The sequence below is a fragment of the Bos indicus genome, chromosome 4 (assembly GCF_029378745.1).
Source record: "Bos indicus isolate NIAB-ARS_2022 breed Sahiwal x Tharparkar chromosome 4, NIAB-ARS_B.indTharparkar_mat_pri_1.0, whole genome shotgun sequence".
Classification (NCBI taxonomy): domain Eukaryota; kingdom Metazoa; phylum Chordata; class Mammalia; order Artiodactyla; family Bovidae; genus Bos; species Bos indicus.
In genome coordinates, this window is record NC_091763.1 from 94,613,383 (window position 1) to 94,635,036 (window position 21,654).

At 46.0% G+C, this 21,654-nt stretch overlaps 1 protein-coding gene across 3 annotated transcripts in view; it reads right to left on the reverse strand.

The window, feature by feature from the left end:
* Positions 1 to 425: 425 nt before the first annotated feature.
* COPG2 (COPI coat complex subunit gamma 2) overlaps positions 426 to 21,654 on the reverse strand; it is a 200,016-nt gene continuing 178,787 nt past the window's right edge. For 2 of the 3 annotated variants that reach the window (XM_019959091.2, XM_019959092.2), the window contains 4 exons: positions 2,787 to 2,884; positions 1,883 to 2,021; positions 1,489 to 1,587; positions 426 to 1,022 (listed from right to left, as the gene is read on the reverse strand). In XM_019959091.2, coding sequence (XP_019814650.1) covers positions 892 to 1,022; positions 1,489 to 1,587; positions 1,883 to 2,021; positions 2,787 to 2,884 — 467 coding nt within the window. In that variant the 3' untranslated portion in view covers positions 426 to 891. The other variant, XM_070788173.1, reaches the window with a different exon arrangement.

Here is a 21,654-nt window from a genome sequence, read left to right on the forward strand (position 1 = left end):
TTGAGTAAACTGAACTAAATCCAAGCTATTTACAGAATTTCCTAAAATCACAGGACATTAAAGACAGTAGCCTTTGTGCCAGAGATTTACTGTTATTTTGCTGTTAGAACTCATCCTTCCAGCTTATAACAGTCAGACTCTTCATACCTCAGTGCATAGAAGCATTGTCCCTCCTGAGCTAGTGGAGAGGAGGGGAACGTTGTACAGTCCAAGTCACCGGGCTGAATGTATACTGACTGCTTAACTTCTCGTTGGTTGTCCCAGAGAGGGTTCCTCATGTAGCTCAGCAGTTCCTGTACTTTACAGACAGGAAAGTTCCAGAAACTTAAAGAACACAGTCTGAAAGGCCTATGAGCAAATGGTGCTGAATATTTTTTTTTAAGCCGCAGTTTCATTGTCTTAGTAGTTAAAGCAGGATCATTAAGTGGTGATTTATATTTTTTTTATTAGCAACTTCAAGTATAACAACTGGAATAAGTGTTTCTTTTCTATTAATAAAAATGAATTTTGACAAAAGTGGACTCTGGCTCCCCTCCCCAACCACCCCTCTGGGATAAAAGCTTTCCAACACTGCCAGGAGCCTTCAGACACACATTAAAGAGTTCAATGAAGCTAAGCAGCTGGGGTAGAGGATAGTATTTGATTTTCAAGCTCACCAAAAGCTGTACTATCATACCAAAGCTGACCAAGTGTATTAAAAAGGAACAACAACAGAAAGACATGCACAAAGACAGATGTTTGCTTGATCTGCTGGCTCAGGGCCAAATATTTAATTTGCTTTTTTTTGAAATCATTAATTTTTAAAAGTATGATTCTGGGAAATTCATGCCAATAGCCTGAAAGCCCACCGACAGTGAAGGGTACATCAATTTCAACTCGCCCAGTAAAACCTTATCCAACAGAAGCCAAGATAACATCTACAGGTGTTCCCTCTTTGCTTCTGACAGTCACCTGCATGGTCACCCCATCTGCTAAGGCCAGCCTGGACCTCACCAATAAATCATAGCCACCTCTGTATACACCTGAGAGGAAAAGAAGTGAGGAAACCATGTTAAGAACTCAAAACAAGCTCTGAATAATGAAACTTCTCATGCTCTGCCTGCATTTCCTTTCTATTACTTTAGCTTTTCTAGAGATTTATGCCTATGGTGGGAATTGAATCCTACATACAGATTCTAAATACTCTTTTATATTCCAATAATACCAGGCACATAGAAGGTATTCAGTAATACTGATATGGAGTACTTAAGGTGGGGGCATTGGTAGCTATAGGAGAGATTTAAGTGCTTTGGGCCAAATATGCATCTTAAGAGAACAACTTAAGGACAGCACGCAAATTAAACAGCTACAACATTATTCAGTTTGATGGGGCTTCAAGCTGTAACTCTGCTAACAGTGGGACAGTAGCAGGGCATGAGATGCCCATGCACATCCCTTCCTATCAAATTCTGCAACAAAATAAAGAAGAAATCTGATAAAGGTTCTTACCTGCCAGATAGAGGGAATGGGAATTCTTGTTCTCAGGTACTTTGTCTGACCTCTCACATGGCTGCATGCCCAGAAATGTGATGATGTTGTTGACAGCTTCTGTGTTGAGAAGATGGATGCAGCAGTATCAGAAAAGGTCAGCATAGGGGTTTGGCTCTGTACTAGTTTGGGGCGGGGGGGTGGGCGATAGAGGTGGGGACTGGTGGTGGTTTGTGCAGGGAGATGACTGGACTGGAAGTGGGCTGACTCAGATGATGAAGACAGGGTTCTGGCCTCTTAAGTGAAACAGTTGGTGAAGTATTTAAGAAAAGGGAGTCCTTCTAGAATAACAAATGTGCCTATTAGGTGTTAGACTGTTATCAGGCAATACACTATTAAAGAAAATTGTTCTTACCTTCAAGAGTTTTGGTAGAACTGAGGGCAAAGGTCTCCTCTTTCTCAAAGGTGTTGCCAACCTCCTCCCAGGCAGCAGCAAAGTTAGGCTTCATTACCTTCTGAATGTGGTCAGACACAGTCACTTCAAGATCTTCTAGCTAGTAGGTTAACAAGCAGGGGTCAGAAAATGAACACCCTCTCAATTCAGAACAAACACAGTAGAAACTAGTTCATTTGGTTTTATCATCCTGCATTATATCCTTTGCACGAACCTAGGAAAAACTACTAAACTCAACTAAAACTTCAGACTAGTTTGAAGTTCTGTAGTCTGGATAAGTCAAACAGCATAGGGGATAAGTCAAACAGCATAGGCCCTGACAAAGGAAAGCAAAAAACCAGGTTGTTTGGCAAGACCTGTATTCAGATCAGCATCTGTAGCACTGGGGTAGGTACAGAGCAGTCACGTTCCCACATATCACCACAGAGTTCAAGCTGTATGCCTTCTGAACTCTGCATTCTCTAACAGGTAGATTTTTCCATAATAAAACTTTCCCTGAATTCTTTGAAGCCTTTGCCATCCATGATGTGGCTACAAGTAAATTAAAAGTTGCCGAACAAAACAAAAAAATCGCAATTCTCAATACTTTAAATAAAACTGATCTCAATGAAGATCATGTAATTATTTTCATCTCTGAATTATCCCTATTAACAAAGACATTAGAAACGGTGAGTTTTGCATTAACCAGTCATGGGGTAAATCCCATGACAGATTAACCCAGGTCCTCCTCAGCTGTAGCGTGTATGAGAAGAATATAGTCCCATAAGTTCATGTCAGATGTTCCTATAAAAATGTTCTCTCTGGACAGAAGTCACTCAGTGGAGCAAGGGGTCAGAGTGAGTCCCTCTGTGCAGGGGAGACTCACCACGTACTCGTCGTCATACCCCTCCTCGGTGGGAACCCCCGTGTCAGGGTCGCAGTCCCGGACAGTGAACTTCATGGTGCAGCTAAAGGTGCCTGCAGCTGAGGAGACAGAGCAGGCAAGCCTGTGTCAGGGCCGCACAGGCACATGGTCTCCAGCAGTCACCTGGGAGGCACGGTCTGCCCTTGGCTCTGTGTTCTGAATTATCAAGTGAAACATATGTAGGCTGTTCTCTAGGGTCATAGTTCTCACAAGGCGCCTGTAGGCTGGACTTTGAAATCTGGTTCCTGCTGCAAGTCAGAATAGTACAGAAAACAAGACCTGAGCAAAATTCTGTTTTTATATTCAGATAAGGAAAGCAGGGGGTCGAGCTCAGTGGTAAAGCATCTGACTATGGATCAGGAAAGCAGCAGGGGAGACACTTTCCAAGGAACTTTCCACCACACCGGGCAAAACATTAAAAGCCACTGGTTTACGAGCTGACAAAGCATAAAATATGGATAGTTACAAGCACACAGATCATTAATCCTGACAAAGTATATCAGAGTCTCAGTATCTTTTACAAATAATCATATCTAGAGATTGTGGACCAACAGTGGATTTACAGATCACCAGAATGAACTTGCAGTATGTCAACTTTCAACCTGTAGTGAGTAGGTCAGCAATGAAGTTCTAATATTGGCAAAGTCAGTGTCGTACAATGGAAGAGCAAGTGGGCAATGATATGTTTTGAGATAATCAGCAGAAACAGTAAGAAAAGAAGGACAGTGAAGTCTTCATGAAGAAGAGAGGATTTTCTAAATTGTTTGAAGGAGGGTATTTATTAATCATGGATGAAGAAAAGGCACAAAGGGTCTAGTCCATGGACTGGAAAAGGATTAACAGTTTAAACAGTTTCGTGTGTGTGTATGAAACTGGAGTTAGAAAGCTGGGGGACAGTGTGTGTGTGTGTGTGAGAGAGAGAGAGAGAGAGAGAGAGAAACTATGGAGTTAGAAGGCTGGGGGACAGTGTGTGTGTGTGAAACTGTGGAGTTAGAAAGCTGGGGGACAGGCTAGGAAAGGAAAGAACAGGCTCAGATGTAAAGACCATGTGTGACAGGTTGGAGAGTGGGACTTTCATTTGCTCAATCTTAACTTTAGTAAACTCCCTCCATTCAAAAATATAGAAAATGTCAATATATTTATAATGTAAAGGTGCAAATAAATGTGCCAGGCCCTTAGGTAAAAAGATGACTAAGACATGACCTCTCTCCCCACAGCTGATTGTCTAGGAGTTGAATAAGCATGTGTGAGAGGTCTACCTCTACACACCTGTTGGCATTACAATTCAATGCTATAGACTCTTTAATGTAAGCTTTAACAGAGTGCTATGTGGGAGTTCAGGATTAACAGCCTGGGGAAATTACAACAAATTTGAAAGGATGTACAGTTTAATCGGATTCTCAAAAGATGCAAAAGAGCTTCAGCAAGCAGAGGAAGGTACACAAGCCAAAGGAAAGAGGCCAGAAAGGCATGGTATAAATGGAAGCAGTAAGGAGATGCTAGTACATAGGTGCTGAGAAGAGAATCTGTTTAGGAACAAATCTGAAATACTTTATACTTCCAAGGAAGGAGGAGGAGAATAGATATTTTGCAGTAGGCTCTAGTGAGCTTAAGCAGTCAAGAGATTAAAATGTTAGAGATAATTGAAGCCACTGCTAGGAATCCTATGAATAACAGGCCTGAATTCAGAAAGCAAGTGAATTTACTCAAGTATACTGAAAACAGATGGTGGAAGTGGATTGCCCCACATAGGAAAGGGTGTACCTATCAATTACAGAATCTGTTTCAGTGCAGTAGGGGGTTCATTGATGAATGATCTTGGTTAAACTGAGGTAGGGTTTTCTGCAGGAGGAAGGTGGAAGAAGAAAGTAGAAATTAACAGAAATTTAGAATGGGTCAGTTGAGTTATTTTAAAAAAAAAGGAGAAGATGGGACTATGGTATGGACAAAGGTCAAATAAAAATGGAGAGGCAGAGCAGATGGTGAGTCATAGAAGATTATGGGGTATGGCGAATCCCATGCTGGTTCACCGAGGCCACTGGAAAATGAGGAAGAGCAGTAAAGAGAGATGGGAACAATGGTAGATCGGAGACTGGGCTACCTGGTTAAATTTTATTATGAGTAAAGACACAAGACACTATGTATAAGCAAGGATAAGGAAAAATGGATTAAAAAAGTAAACGGGAGTGGTATTAATACAGATAGTGTTCCTGAAACTTTTGTGGCAAATTTTCAATTAAATGGTTTGGTTGATACAGTGAAGAGTTACATGGACTCTAAGGTGAACTCCAGTAAAACCCACTGGTAGCAATCGCTTATTGTTGTGAGAAAGGATGACTACTAACATGAGCGATGAGGAGAGTGGGTGAGAGAGCCTTTCCATGGCAGGAGGACAAGACTGAGCATATTGCCATAAAAAAGATAAGTGCTTCATGAGCCACACAAGGCAGATAACAAGGGCACAGGGGAGGAATGCCCTGAAGATCTGCATTAAAACTGTTCCCAGAAAGGAGGCTTGTCTTGTGAGGACTGACTGAAAATGGGAGATAACTATTGAGCAAACCTGTACGGAAAAAACCCCAAAACACAGAATTAAAGAAAAGCTGGATGCTGGAAGACAAGAAAGGCAAGAGCTGTGTGACTCAGGCTGGGGAGCAGGACATGCGCTATGACAAATGGCAGGTTGGGAGCGGCCAGGCCTCAGCCACTGGAGGGAAGGAAGACTGCGACTAGGTAAGGGGGATTATGCGGCGATTCCAGAAAGCTTCGCTGGAATGATAGATATTGAGAAGGATGTGGTCAGTGGGGCAGAAGGTAAGAGGATAGGAGGGATGGGCCAGAAACACAAGCTACCTGCAGCATTCCCCACAGGTCTGGACCGAACTGAGAAGAAAGCAGTGCATAGAGAGTGAGGGGAGTCAAGGCAAATGAAAGAAAGCGAGTGGGGCAGTGAGTGCCAAAAATGAGGATATGTGCTCTCCAGGGAAACGCTACACACGTGGCAGGAGGGGTGCTGAAGATAAGGCTGTTCTAGGACAAATATGGGGGGCAAGGAAGAAAGGTACAGAACCGAAAGATTAGACTGCTCCCAGGCAGAGAGGAGCCACTGAGGAATGACAGGGGTCAACAGGAAGGGTAAGACAGCACTCCTGGGCCACAAGTCAGGATGGAATAGGAAAGGAGAGAGAGACTGGAGGCAAAGAAATGGAAATACTGTACAGTGGAAAGCAGAGAAGGCAGAGAGGTGTGGAACAAAGATTTTGAATCAAAAACCCTGCCAGAGCTCAGCAGGGTCTAACGGGACACGTTTTGAACGTAAAGACCGTGTGGGGATGAGAAGTACACAAAGTGTGAGGCCAAAGACTGGAGTGGGAGGGAGGAGCAGATCAGCTCTTGAAGCACCAATTTGGAGGGAAATTGTCAAAGGACTTGGGTGACAGGAAAGTATATAAGGAAGCCGGTTACAATGAATGCAGATAAAAACCCACTGCTGGCATCTTTAGAGATCAAGTTTGACTTATTAGAGGACGTGAATAGGTAGTTTGGCCAGAGGATAGGTTATTGTAGTAGATGGGGAGATGAGTGAAGATTCTGAAGGAAATATACCTGAAGAGAAGTATTTGCATCCATTTCATCTGTAGACAGATGGTAAATGAAAGGGTGATAGACAGCTGAGATATGGTAGATTACTGCAGGGTACCATTAAAATTGGTTACTCTTAGAAGTTACCCTATTATGGCTAAAAGTGACAGACATTTCCTAGGGAGATTTGTGTGGAAAAAATTCTGGAGGAAGAGACAGGTGAGAAGATGGAGGCTAGAAGCATAAAACAGAAGTTAGAGGGTTTAAGTTGGGGTGCTGAATGTAAGGTGTGTGAGAGTAGGGAAGGGCAGTAAAGAGGGCCAGAAGGAGGAACACTGGAAAAGGGCAGAGATGCGTATTAAGTAGAGAGATGGGAGCTAAGCTAGATTACAACCAAAGAGGAGAGAGGATGTGAAGAGGAAGTGGCATATGAGAGCTGGTGTTAATGAGTGAGTGCCTAACAGAATCTGGGAATCTTTGCTCCAGTGATGTTTGAAGCAACAAATATGACCAACTGAGTGATAAAACAAGAGTCTAAAGGTGATGGATCTGAGCCATGGCCAGTGGCAGAAGGTCTGTACTGAACTGAAGAGTGCAAATGTACTCATAATAGTGTGCAGGAAACAAGGAAGATGAAAGAAAAACACTCACTACTCAATCCATGGGGAGTGCTACAAAGGTAGTTGCTGAAAAAACGAGTGATGTAGGTAACATAGTGTTTCTCTAGGGTTAATCAAAGGAAAGAGCAGAGGAGCCTGCAGAAGAGATGGGGTCATGTGAAGACTGGCAGGTACTGCAGGAGGGAGCTGGCACTGTACTTGTACCAGAGATCATGATTAAACAAGAAAGAAGAGAGATGGGAAACTACCCAAGGGAAGAACTACGTGAAGAGTAATTGAGAACAGGTGGAGTGGCATGGGCAGATAAGATGAGGAACAGTTTCCCAGAATGGGAACTCCTGTAAGATCTTATAATAGGTCTAATTGGTCAAATGATGGTTCTTAATGCCAGAGTCTGAAAAGCAGTATATACAATGGGAGAAGAACAGGGCCTAAAAGTAATGGGATGTTTTAGTTAGGAGGATTAAAAACAGGCTAGCAACCTCAACGACACCAAGATAAATCTCTGAGCACTTGGTTCTGTAGCATGGATCATGAGGTAAGCGGCCAGGGATAGTTGTAAACCCAACTGAAAAGTAAAACTTCATTTGTTATTTTCATGTACAGATGGTAAAGGAAATTATGCTATATGTAATTAAGATGTGGGAGGGCAAAAACCAAAGGGAGATACAAACAAATATCATGCAGATACCATGTTAAAGTTATCCTTAGAATTTACTCTGCCATGTGAAGGTTTTCAGAAAGTGAAGAGACAGCTACAGAGGAGAGAACCTGGCTAGGGAGTGCTGTTTCCAAGGAGACTGGATCCACTTGAGTGAAATAGAATGGTAGCTAAAACAAGAAGAGAAGCTAAAGATAAGGTACCACAGTTCTTCAGGGCAAGACAGGTAACAAGAAAACGAATTGGAGAGTGACGTTACAGATGCCCCCAGATTAAAAGAATACCATTTAAAGAATGACAGCTATTGACTGGAGAGAGAAGGTCCCATATGTGGGCCAAAAGACACAGAAGAGGGCACGGGGCGGGGGGAGTTAAAGCCAAGAGGAGTGCTGCACAGACAAGAGGGCGACTCTGAATGGAGGGCAACAAGCAAACCACAGGACCCTCAGGATTCCCAGAGTGGGCAAGCCTGCAGGTGTGAGGACGGGCCAAAGTGCTCAGTGTGCTGGGTGTCAGCCAGACTGCAATGACTAGTCTGTACAATGGGAGAGAAACAGGCTTGAAAAGGAGTGACAGTCAGGAGTAGACTCGCTCCTGATGCCTTCGTTGGAAATTTTAAATTAAAGGGGTTGGTTTTTGTTAGAAAATTCTTCGGCCCCACTAGACCCACTGAATCAGCAATTTCGAGTGGGACTCAGTCGTTTGTATTTTAACAAACTGAAGTTTGAGAGCCACTGCTTTAGATAAAGGCAGATAAGGAGTAATTCTGATTAAAAAATCTTTGCTAGCAAGCAGTCATACTAGGATTAGTTGAAAATAAGCAACTGAGGAGACTTGTAAGAAAAGACAGTAGATAAAGGGAGAATGGTGGCTATAAAAAGGGAAGGGGCTGTGTGACTTAAGACTTGGGTGGGAAGCTTGCAGGAAGTAACATGGCCAACGAGTAGGGGCATTGAAAGAGTGCTAGAGTGAGAAATCCTGGGACGTGGGAGAGGAGGAACCTGAAGACAGTGATTTTTGTTAATCTAGATGACAACCACTCAAAGAGAGGAAGGAGGGAATGTGGCTACATAAGAACTGAGGTGATGGGTGGGGGGAACTGTTCAGGAGACTTTGTAGAAGACAGGCTACAGGGGCTGGAACTATATAATCCAGTCCAGGGTCTGAACCGTGACTGCTGAATGTGACATGTTCCTTTATCTAGATATGGGAATATGTACGTACCCAGTCTCTGAATCAAAGAGGGGTGCTGAATATAAGGTACCATTTTTAATAAGCCAAAAAGGAGTACAATAGTAAAGTTAACATTGCTGCCAGATGAGACGGTATCACTTAATATTGACGAAGAAACTGTCACTGATACCACGTGGAGGCATATGGCACCACACCTGAGCCAGAGACCATGATGAAAAGGAAGAAGACAGCTTAGCAGCTGTCTAGGGGAAAGGCTTGTCTAAAGAGTAGAAAATTGGTTTTGAGTGAGGGATAGAGTGGGAGTGAGGAGAGGAGGAAACCTCAAAAAGAATATGCATTCATTGCTATGAAAGTTGAAGATATATGGGGGAATTCTCCAAAGGAAAATTGACTATATGAGATATACTCAGAAGTTAAAGAAATATATTAGAATTTACAGAAGGTAAGAGAAGCACCTGGGGAGACTTGAATGAAAATATAGCAAAGAAGGAAAGAGCAAAAGAGGTTAGAAGCTAAATAAGGAGAAAGTGTGTGTGAATTAGGGTGAAGAACATGCAGGGCTGAGGAATAAACATGGAAGGGCATGAAGAGCGCTAAATGGGAACATTAGCGAATGGGAACTGGAGATGTGTCAGAGGTGTGTATGAATAAGGAGAGAAAGTGAGGTTAAAAGGTAGCCAAACAAGAGCTGGAGTATGAAGTTCTGCGGTCCAGGATGCTTTTTGGAAAAATACTGGCAGTAATGGGTGTGGTCAATAAGAGTGAAAGGTCAGAAACAAGGCAAGTGGGATGGACACAAAAGGTAGGCCAGTGACAGGAACCCTCTGGAAGTTTCTGTTGAATCAATGGTACAAACAAATGCTGTGGGAAAGAGTGTGGGACACTTAGGGAAGATGGCAGGGGCTGAGCAGTGAGTGCCCAACATGAGGGGATATCTGTCCCGAAGCAACAACTGTATCTGTAAGCATGCGTAAATGTAGGTGGAAGCTGAAAAGAGGGACACAGAAGACCAGGAAGCTTGCTTCTCTAGGGCAACACAGGAACAGAGGGAAAGGAATGAAAGAGCAGTGAAGCTTCCTGCAGATGTGGAGGGTTGATTTAAGAATGGTGTTTATTGACTGGTGGGTCATGATACAGAATTTGGACTAAGTTTATAATGGACTAAGAAGGAAAAGAGAGTTTGTGAAGTGAATAAAGGACTATTGTATGAACTAGAGAAGACTTAAGAATAATGGAGTGGCACCAATACAGATCAGGGATGTAATAATGAGATGCAGAATGGAGATCTTGATATAAGTTTAAATGTTCACATTGGATGGGAAGGCCCAATGGTAATGAGTGGTGTATCTGTTAGGAGAGTTTCAAGGATCTAGATAAAAATGGGAATTAGAGAGTAGACTAGAATGCTTTGAGTAAATTACTCACAGTAAATTAGAATGCTGTGAGTAAAATTTTTTAATTAAAAGCTTGTTTAATAGAGTTTAAAGGGGTTTTATTAAGATGAATTCTCATAAAAAGACACTGTTAGTAACCTTAAAACACATCAGGATTGACCAAATAGGGAGCATGGGCCAGTGGTTCTTCTGTAGAGAAGATGATTTGTATTTCTTGAGGAATGGTTGGGAATCACTAGGGAGGTAAACCTCAGCAGAAAAATACTGTGCCCTTTGCTGTGATATAGGACAGTAGCTGAAACAGTTAAGATATGGTAGAGCATAAAAGAATAGGAAAGAAGAGGGGGTTTTAATCTTAAGTAATGGGAGCATCGCATGAATTAGAATGGGGTTCTCAGTAGAGTAGCAAAAAGGCAAATGAGATATGGAACTGAAGAGACCTGGAATGGAGAAGTCTTTCACATCTCAGAAGGGGTCTGATTGGTTAAAAATGTTTGCTGTTAAAGAGGACAGGGAGTGGTGTGTATAATGAGAGAGAAGTAAAGGCCTGCATATGAATGAGTAGGAGTTAGAAAGTAGACTAGCACTTACAGTCTTCATGGAAAAAAAAATGGGACAATTTATATAAAAAACCCCCAAAGATAGCATTACATATTATTTATGGGTATATAAATATTTATGAAAAGTATAACAAAGTTTATCAAATTATTTAGTGATTCTTCTCTTAGGAAAGAGGTTAGGTGGTACATAAGTCTCAATTATATGTGCACTGTTCTGTTCCTTTAAAAAATATCAATCAAATATAGTATAAAATCAAGATATAAAGAAGTGAGGCAGTAGGTGTATGAATTTGGGGGGAATAAAACATTTTAAAGGGCTGGGTTGATAAGAATGTTTAGAAGGCAAAGTTAGGATGATAAGTCATTGATAGCAACCTGAAAGATACTGGTTTGACTAGAAAGTGCAGGTGAGTGGTTTATCTGGTGAAAGGATGAACTGTATTTGCTAACAAGTAAATGTAAGTATGCCTCAAGGGTACACCTCAAGAGAAGACTTGAGGTGTCCCTCACTATGATTAGAGATGGCAGCCAAAAATATTATAGATGTTCATATATGACAGAGCAAATAATCAATGGAACTCAGGAAGAACTTGTTGAAGTATGATGTTAAACTGCTCAGAAATTAGTCTGTTAGGACTGGCTGAGAGAAACTGCTGAGATACGTATTTTTAAAGAGAGAGAAAGAAAAAGTAGGGAAAAACAGAGGCTGAGGTTTAAGTAAGGAGAAGGGAGTAGATATAGGCTGTGGTGCAGAGCATGCAGTTTCGCAAAATGTTAAACAAACAAGGGCACTAAAGAGGGCCAGAATGAGGAGCATAGGGCCGTCAGAACTGGACGTTCAGTGAAGAACTGTATGGTAAGCCAGACATCAACCAGCTGAGCAAAGAAGTGAGAATATTGCTAAATAAGAGCAAGAGTATGATGTGTTGCTGCCCAGAAAGTTTTGTTGGAAAAAGATTTTTAGTAATCAGCGTAGTCAATAGAATGAGAAGTTAGAGAGTGATTAAATGCAGCTGGACTTAAAATGGGCCAAAGCAGGAATCCTGATTAGATTTCAGTACGGAATGCAGGAAATAAGGAAGATGGATGAAGGTGGAATTGTGGGTGCTGAATATTAGAAGTATACATATCCAGAAAAGATGATTAGATTCATTGGAATGATATAGCTGGAAGAAGAAGGCATGTTGGAGGAAACACAGGGAGTTTTCAGCAAAAGGAGGAGGCAGAAAAGGAACAGAAGAGCAATGTTCAAGTTACTTGCAGATGGAAAGACATTATTTGAATAGTCATAGTGATGAATGAAATGGCTATTACTCCATACTAAGGCCGGAGGTTATGACAGAATAAGAAAAAAATAAGAGGATGGCAAGTAAGTAAAGGGGCACAGTATGAATTATATAGGAGTTCTGAGTAAACAGAATGGCAACAACATAGATCACGTGTGAATGAAAGAAACAGAACCATCAGGTCCCTCAACTGTGTTTAGAATGAAAGAGGATCTGGGGCCTAAAGAAGAACAGGACTTGGGTAGGCTGGCTCTTGAAGTGTTCGTGGGAAATTTATGACTGAAGTGACTACTTGTGAAGAAATGTTAGAAAGACATAGATTAAGATACAACTTGACAAGAAGGCATTGGTGGAAACTTAAAGATATCACCACTGATTGACCTTTTAGGAGGCGTGGATTGGATACTTTTTTCTGATAGAACAAATGAGTGCTATTGACTAAGGAGTGGTCAGAGATCATGAGGAAGCAAACCTCATAGTGCTAAACTCATCCATATATTACAGAATCTGCAGGGAAAGATAAGGAGAATGTTTAAGATGTGGTAGGGCAGATGTTCAAAAGGAGTTATGGAAGACTTGCCTGTAAGTATGAGGTTAGTTTGCCAAGAAGTTAAGGTGTCACATGAGAGCTGGTTGACAGTGAAAGAAGCAACTGCAAACGCTTGTATTAAAGAAAGAGGAAAGGGGAAGGGAGAGAAGATGCTGGTTAGAGAGGGATGCATGAAGTAGGTTGGGTATGTAGCATGCAAGGTGCAAAATGGCAAATATTCCTGGGACCAGAATGAAGAATGTGGGTATCTCCAGCTGTTTACTACATTATCAGAATACTTGTTAACATGAAAAGTTTTTAACCTGCATATCATCATGTGCTCCAGCAACCTGGTACAGTCAGTCAGCACTCTTAAGCTGGCAAAAACTGAGTCTGTACTGTTTGGGATAGTGTATGTTTGCTGCAGATATAGTTCCTCCATCTATAAGCTCACTTCCTATGCTCAAGGGTTTTAAATGTGTTGTGCATTATTCCTGTCGTCTTCCCTACAATATGTGTGGATCAACTCCAGCAATTCACCAGTTGGTAAGTAAATGTTTCCCAAAAGTTTCTTACACATTGCATTTAAAAAATGTATCTGCATTTGGTATTTCTCTTGAGAACCTTTCATTATCCATGCAGTGTAAAATGGAGAATGCAATTACAGTCTTATAGTATGGGGTCATTTTGCACTACAAACAAACATGTACACTAGTGAATGAATTTTATGCTAAATAATTATGTAGTTGTTCTTGAAAGTGGTTTATAAGAAATACTTAAGAGTTTTTTATAATAGCATTTTTGTGATGGTTGAGAAGATACATTGGATTTTTTTTTTAATGAAGATGGTTACAGGCCTTTTGAATTTAAGATATTGCAATATAAGCATTTACTAAGAAAAACTGTTATTCAGCATATTTTAAAGAAAAGATAATGAAAATTGCTTGTCCTTATAAAGCAGCTGAGCCAGGAAGAGAACTAGGTGGTGAGGCATTTATTAAAAAAGAAAGGTGGGGAGATAAAGTGATAACTGAAAATGAGACATAAGGACAGGATCTGCGAAAGCATGTCTGCATAAGACAGTGTAGTTGGCAGAAAGGTCAAAGAGAAACTCAGTGAAGTGGCCCTATAACAAGACAAATTGCAGGGCTCCAACCAAGGAATAAATAGAAAACTAAAGCAATTCAGCAAAATATGTAAGAAAGGACAAACATGGAACTGGATTGAGCAATGAATGTAGAACAAAAAGAACCAAAGAGGGAGGTATTAGTGAGTGTGTGAGAATGGAACATACTCAGTATAAAACGGTTAATAAAAGGTAGAATAGGGAAAGAAGAAACAGAAGAGAATGGGTGGAAAAGCAAAATCTAACCTTAGATGGGAAAGATCGCGTGAGCAATGATATGCTGAAAAACAAGGTTTGGTATAATTGTATCTAATGGAGCAAGGAAGAATGTAGGTGATAGAAATCAAGGAAAGAGCACTGTATGGATAAAAACATTTGTGAGAACAAAATTAAACACAGGGGAAAACAGTTTCACAACAAGGAGATCCTTGCTGAGGGCAGAAATGGACACAGGATTAAAGACAGGTCAAAAGTATTAAATAAGTGAAGGCAGATGGAAACAAGTCAGAAGGCAACTGCATACATTAGAGTGGAATATTACAAAAAGGCAAAGTGAAAAAAGAAGACAGAAACAAAGAGGGGTTCAGCTGACATGGGGGAAAGGATGCCATGGAATGAATTAAAAACTGCACATCCGCATGTAGAAAGGATTTATAACTTGGTAAGATGGTACTGGGCAAATTATGAAATGGGGTTGGGTTGAGGTATGCAGGCTTGGAATATGGCAGAGAAGAGAAAGGGGAACAAAACAGATAAGCAAAACTAGAGTTACACCTAGAAATTAAGGAGTCCATGAGAAGAAACAAGAATGAGACGAAAATGTCCTTATTCAGTAATAATGGAAATAGAGGAAGAACAAAGGAAAGGAAAACTGCATGGATTACATAGCGACAATGACAAAACTAGAGTCTAGTAACACCCGATGCGTGAGGAGGAGAATAGCAAAGACTGGGTAAAGTAAGGAGGGAGAACACAGAATCCTGCCCAGCTCGTTACAGCATATAAACTTAAAACATGTGAAGTGTTAATGAAAGAAGAAAATATTAAATGAGAATGTGAGTGAAATCAGGTTAAGAACAGGGGTTAAACTCACATACACCTTTTAATACCTGGGTTCAGGAAGATTCAAGTTTTCAACGAGATCTAGAAAGGAGAGAAATTAAGAGTCTGGCAATGAGACTATAGTAGAGGAACAAAGGATGAGAGGAAAGGTTAGAGCGTTTCCTGCAAAATATTAAATACACAAAAGAATGAGAGCTGCAATGAGTAGATTTCCAGGGTCTATAACACAGGGAACAAGAAACACTTTGAAAACTGTAATACTGGAATGAATGAGGGATGGTTTAGGAAGTTTATGAAGAAAGAATTAAAATCCCATTCAACAGTTATTCCTGACCAAGAGGGAAGGCAGACTTAAGAAAATGAAAAGTTTAACTGGGAAAAAAAGGCTGGAGTTTGGGGCATGTAAGATGGACAGGAATGAGGTGGTTCCAGGAGGACCAGGACAGTGCCTGGCCAGTGTCAGGGCAGCAGAGCTGGGATCTTTGAGGAGCTTGCAAGGGGAGAGTGCAGCCCAGGGAGGCAGGCTGGCCCTCCACAGCAGTGATTCTTCCCCGGGGTGGGGGGGGTGGTTTTCACCCGCGGGGGGGCTGGGGCATGGACCCCAAGGGAGGCCTATCAGAACATCGGAGGGCGAGCAGCGCTCTGCTCCAAACAAAAACAAACCCAAAAACATGCAAAAAGAAAACACAAAAACATTCCTCAGAGATGCTGCTGATAGGCCAGCCTTGGGGGTCATGCATCCTCGGGTGAGAATCACTGGGGGGGAGGGCAGGTGGAGAGCTGGGCAGAGAGGTGAAGGGTGAGCAGATGAGCCCATGGGTGGGGCAGAGGGAGGCATCAGAGTCCAGACTGTCAGACTTGGAGAAAGGACCCAGGACCAGGCAGACAGCTAGCAAATGGATGTAGCCGACAAGGCACCTGGAACGGTGGGGGCTGGGGGTGGGACTGGGGAGGTGGTTACTATCAGTTGGTTGGGAGTGGATTGCAAGCATGGTGTCCCTGGGCTTAAGACTTCTGAGTAGGGCTAAGGGAGATGGAAATGGTGACTGAAAGGAAGGAGAGTTGAGTGTATTTGCGTAGAGCACGTGAAGGGACGTCCACACGATGGAAGGGGCAGAGCGGGTGGGAGAGCTCAGAGCATCTGGCCAGAGAGGTGACTGCTAGGAGCGGGGAGGAGGAGGAGGGGGAGACAGCAGGCCCAGGCTCTGTGCAGGTCTGGACAGAGGGTGGAGGTGTCGGGGGCGGGGGCTGGCCAGCAGGTGTGGGGGCAAGAAGGTGAGAAGAAGTGAGAGCGCTGTGGTGAAAGGAAGGGGGAGCAGAATCAGAGGCTGAGGATCCCTGAGAGCTGTGTCAGAGTGTGAGACGAGGGTCTGCATGGAAACATGAAGGGTTACAGGGGCTGTGGGACCTGGGAGGTGAGCTCAGCCGGGCTCTGTAGCATGTGCTGAAGGGTGGAGCCTGTGGGTTCAGCAGAGTGTGTCTGAGGCAGAGACGACTGAACTGGGTTGAGCAGCGGTTGGGGGACTGAGAAGGCAGCACACAGCAGAGGAGACAACTGAGGCCAGCTGGAGGGGTCATAGAGAGTAGCTGAAGTGTTGCTGTGTGCGCCCTGGAGAAACCAGGAGAGACCTAGAAACCGGGCCCAGGATGTGGGAGGTCAGCTGAGCTACCTCGGACAACTGAGAGAGGGTCGTGGAGGAGAGGTCCACCTCTGTCTGACAGGCTGGAGAGTGAGGAACCGCAGGAGACGGCGCCCGGCAGCCAGGACAGGAGAGGCTTGTTGAGAGGATCCGGGAACACACTGTGCCCAGAGGGACGGCAGGGAGCTAGGAGACAGTGGGTGTGGAGAACCTGCCCCCTAAAGTGGGCCAAGGGCATGAGGAAGCCCCTGCAGGAGGAAGAGCACAGCACAGGTCAGGCGAGTGTGGAAGTGGGAGAGGTGGGAAGAGGCCAGCACAGGATGGGCTGCTCGAGGCAGTGGCCCAGTGGAGAAGGGTGAGCAGATGAGCCCCCGGGTCTGAGGGAGCATCAGAGTCCAGACTGTCACACATGGAGGAAAAGGACCCAGGACCAGGCAGACAGCGAGCAAATGGATGTAGGCGACAAGGCACCTGAATGATGGTGTTGTGTTGGAATTGCTGTTAATGGTTCAAGAGTGAATTGCCAACTTGGTGGCCCCAGAGCTGAGGATGCTTGAGATACGAAGCCCAGACATGCAAGTGCAGGCTGAAAGGAAGAGGGGTTGTATGTACGCGGGCAGAGAGCACCAGAGCGGACATCCACACTGATGGAAAGGCCGAAGTGGGTGGGAGAGGTCAGTGCAGGAGAGCGTCTGGGGACAGGTGGCTGCTAGGAGGGAGGGGAGGAGGAGGGCGGCAGCAGGCCCAGGGCTCTGTGCAGAGGGAGGCTGGGGTAGGGAGGGGTGGCAGCCCAGGGCGAGGCTAAAGGTATCAGTACTGTGGTGAAGGGATGAAGGCAGAGAGTCAGGAACGGTTCCCCACGAATGTGTCAGAGGAGTGTGAAACGATCTGAATGGAACAGGAAAGGTTACCCTACAGGGAACGGGAGGATAGGAGCTTTGGAGGCTGGACATGTGGACAGACAGTGTGTTTCAATGTGTGTGAGGCAGAGACGGCTGAACTGGGTTGAGCAGCGGATAGGAGACTGAGAAGGGCACACAGGTAGAGGAGAAAACTGAGGCCAGCTAGAGGGGTCACAGAGAGTAGCTGAAGTGTTGCTGTGTGCGTGCTGGAGAAACCAGGAGAGACGAAGAAACCGGGCCCAGGATGTGGGAGGTCAGGTGAGCTACCTCGGACAACTGAGAGAGGGTCGTGGAGGAGAGGACCACCTCTGTGCGACAGGCCAGAGAGTGAGGAACCGCAGGAGACGGCGCCCGGCAGCCAGGACAGGAGGGGAGGCTTGTTCAGAGGATCCGGGAACCCATTATGCCCAGAGGGACGGCAGGGAGCTAGGAGAGAGTGGGTATGGAGAACCTGCCCCCCAAAGTGGGCCAAGGGCATGAGGAAGCCCCTGCAGGAGGAAGAGCACAGCACAGGTCAGGCGAGTGAGGAAGTGGGAGAGGTGGGAAGAGGCCAGCGCAGGATGGGCTGGTAGAGGCAATGGTGCGGTGGAGATGCTGGAGATGGCGAAAGATGAGTAGAAAGGGCACAAAGAAGCAATGACCTTCCCCAGTGCAGTGGGCACAGAAAGGCATGGGGCCTAGGGTGGAATCCACACAGTAGATGGATTTAGTACAGTGTACTGGGGACAAAGAAATTGACCATCCTGGGAGCATGAGCGTTGGTCAAGGAGAAGAACACTGCATGCTTCTCATGACTGAGTGGTAGGGAGTTGCTCAGAGGATGGAAGGGAAGAGAAACGGGGATGGACATCACAAGAGAAGGGGGAGGGAGAAAGCCTTAGGGATGCGTGAGGGGCTCAGCAGGGAAAGGGGAAGGCAGCCTACAGAGTGCTCAATCTGGAGACTTCAGCAGATTTCAGGGTTCAAGGGGCAGGACGTAGGTGCAGCACAGCGATGAGACCTAACTGTCCAGGCATTTGAAAACCTCAGGTCCTCAGGAGCAGATGGGGTCCTGGAGCTGCAGTGACCGGGCATCACTGCACATTAAGAAGGATCCTACGGAGAACCACCAGTGCATAACCTCAGAGATTTTGGATGGACTTAGATGGTTGGAGTTCAGAGTGTGGGTGGCAAAACTGGCGGGCAGTGAGGGAGAAGCAGGGCTGCGCTGACATTTCCCAGCCATCACCAATTTTGAGCTTTTGCTCTTCGGGGGGGCAGGCACTGGAAAGCGGGGTGCAAGTGCAGCTTGTGGTGGAGAGACTATACACATGGAAGGAGGGGGACCTTCAAAAGCAGTGCGGTGTCAGAGGTCTAGTCTGAGAAGATCATGTGGGCAGCAAAGGAGCAGAGGGAGTGGGCAGTGGGTGGGATACGGAGGGGCTTGGCAGTGAAGGACTCTTGCTTGAGATCCTTAATCCAGGAAACAACAGAGGGGGCAATGCAGAATGGGATGGAAAGAGGAAGATCTTAAAATCTGCACAGGAGGGGATCATGGCCCAGAGGGAAAGAGGGCAAGGAGTAGATCCAGACCATGTCACTGGGGAGTGGGGGGCAAGGCGTGGAGCCCAGGGCCGATGGGAGAGAGAGAAGCAGTGGAGAGGGAAGGAGGAGAGGGGGAGTGGGGGCCTGGTGGAAAGAACTGTGGTCAGTGGTTGATTAAAAGGGAACAGAGAAGAGTAAGGAAGGTGAGATGAGGTGGGTATAAGGATTAGGAAGCCTAAAAAGACAGGCACACTAGACCCAGTGGAAGGACCTGACAAGAGACAGATGGTTTCGGAGCGAACATAGCAGGGTAGGGGAAGAAGAGAGTATGACACAAAAGCAGGTCACAGGGGGAGCACCCCTACAGAGAAGGGATGCCCTGAAGCTACTCAGTAACAGACATGACCGAGCTTGGAGATCGTGGGCCCCTAGAGACAGACTCTTCCTAGAGAAGGAAGGGGCAGAGCAAACGGGAGAGGACAGTGTGGGAGAGCGTCTGGGGCAGATGAGTGCTCTGAGGGAGGAGGAGAAGCTCAGGAGGCTGGACAGCAGCACCCGAGCTCTGAGCAGGGTGAGACTGCGGTTGCTGGGTGTGGGAGCAAGAGGGAAGCCAGAAGGCAACAGTGCTGTGCTGAAGGCATGAAGGGAGGAGAGTATGGAGGAGTTCCCTATGAGCTGAGTCCCTAGAGCAGGGTCAGGAAGGGAGAGGGACGAAATGGGTCACATGAGGAAAGGTCTCAGGAAGCAGTGTTCACATGGGGCCTCAACTGCAGCCCCAAGGGAGAGTCATCTACCAGCAACACACCAGAAGATAGGAGGCACCCGGGGAGCAAGGGCAGGGGAAGGGACACAGACTGGACACCAGCAGGGGGAAGAAGGAGAAGAGGGAGGTGGCAGAGAGGCATTCTGGCAGGCGGAACGACTTAAGAGTTACAAGGCCAGCCAGCTGGGGCAGAGGTCTGTGGAGGGAGGTGTGAAAAGACAGGGGTGGCTAGCGGTGGGGGGGAGCAGTGGCTGCTGCTGCAGCATGGAGTGTTATGGCTAGGGTAGAACTTTTTGGCCAGGCTCTTTACTACTACGGATCCGATCTGCGGGGGATGGGGTGGGAGGGTCTGGGTAGGGGTAGGGTTGGGTTTGACTGGGTTTAGGGGAGGGCAGGGTTGGAACTAATGGGGTAGGGGATTGGGGCGGGAGGACTTGAGCCAATCGTTAGGCACTGGAAACATCTACTTTTAACTGAGTTTCTGGACTGATGGCACATCCAGTGTTGGGCTGATGACTACAGGTTGAGGACCGGGAAGATCAGTGAGTCCACCCAGGGAGGACAAAGGGGAGTTGCTGCAAGAAGGGAGGAAGGAGAAGTAGAAACACTGAGGGACAGGAAGACTGGGGGGCAGTGTCTCCACAGGGACGGTGTCAAAGGTCTGAAATGAAGACGTGTAACTTAGGGTAATGCACAGTGGCAAGTGCCAAGAAGGACAGGTTTGACCAAAGACGTTGTCCCAAACCCTGAAAGTCATAAAGAGTGAAGGGTAGAAGGGGTACATAGGTGTGTGCGAAAGGAAGAGTGTTTAATGCAGACTGGGGTCTGGGGCACGTCAGGTGTCAGGGAGCTAACGTGGAAGGGAATGAGGGAGTTCCAGGGGGATAGTGCTGGGCCAGTGTCAGGGCAGCAGAGCTGGGATCTTTGAGGAGCTGGCAAGGGGAGAGTGCAGCCCAGGGAGGCAGGCTGGCCCTCCACAGCAGTGATTCTTCCCCGGGGTGGGGGGGGTGGTTTTCACCCGCGGGGGGGCTGGGGCATGGACCCCAAGGGAGGCCTATCAGAACATCGGAGGGCGAGCAGCGCTCTGCTCCAAACAAAAACAAACCCAAAAACATGCAAAAAGAAAACACAAAAACATTCCTCAGAGATGCTGCTGATAGGCCAGCCTTGGGGGTCATGCATCCTCGGGTGAGAATCACTGGGGGGGGAGGGCAGGTGGAGAGCTGGGCAGAGAGGTGAAGGGTGAGCAGATGAGCCCCTGGGTGGGGCAGAGGGAGGCATCAGAGTCCAGACTGTCAGACTTGGAGGAAAAGGACCCAGGACCAGGCAGACAGCGAGCAAATGGATGTAGCCGACAAGGCACCTGGAACGGTGGGCGCTGGGGGTGGGACTGGGGAGGTGGTTACTATCAATTGGTTGGGAGTGGATTGCAAGCATGGTGTCCCTGAGCTTAAGACTTCTGAGTAGGGCTAAGGGAGATGGAAACGGTGACTGAAAGGAAGGAGCATTGAGTGTATTTGCGCATAGAGCACGGGAAGGGACGTCCACACGATGGAAGGGGCAGAGCGGGTGGGAGAGGTCAGAGCATCTGGCCAGAGAGGTGACTGCTAGGAGGGGGGAGGAAGAGGTGGTGTGACAGTGGGCCGAGGGCTCTGTGCAGGTCTGGACAGAGGATGGAGGTGTCGGGGGCAGAAGGTGAGAAGTGAGAGCGCTGTGGCGAAAGGAAGGGGGAGAAGAATCAGAGACCGAGGATCCCTGAAAGATGTGTCAGAGTGTGAGACGAGGGTATGCATGGAAACATGAAAGGTTACAGGGGCTGTGGGACCTGGGAGGTGAGCTCAGCCGGGCTCTGTAGCATGTGCTGGAGGGTGGGGCCTGTGAGTTCAGCAGAGTGTGTCCGAGGCAGAGACGACTGAACTGGGTTGAGCAGCAAATGGGGGACTGAGAAGGCAGCACACAGCAGAGGAGACAACTGAGGCCAGCTGG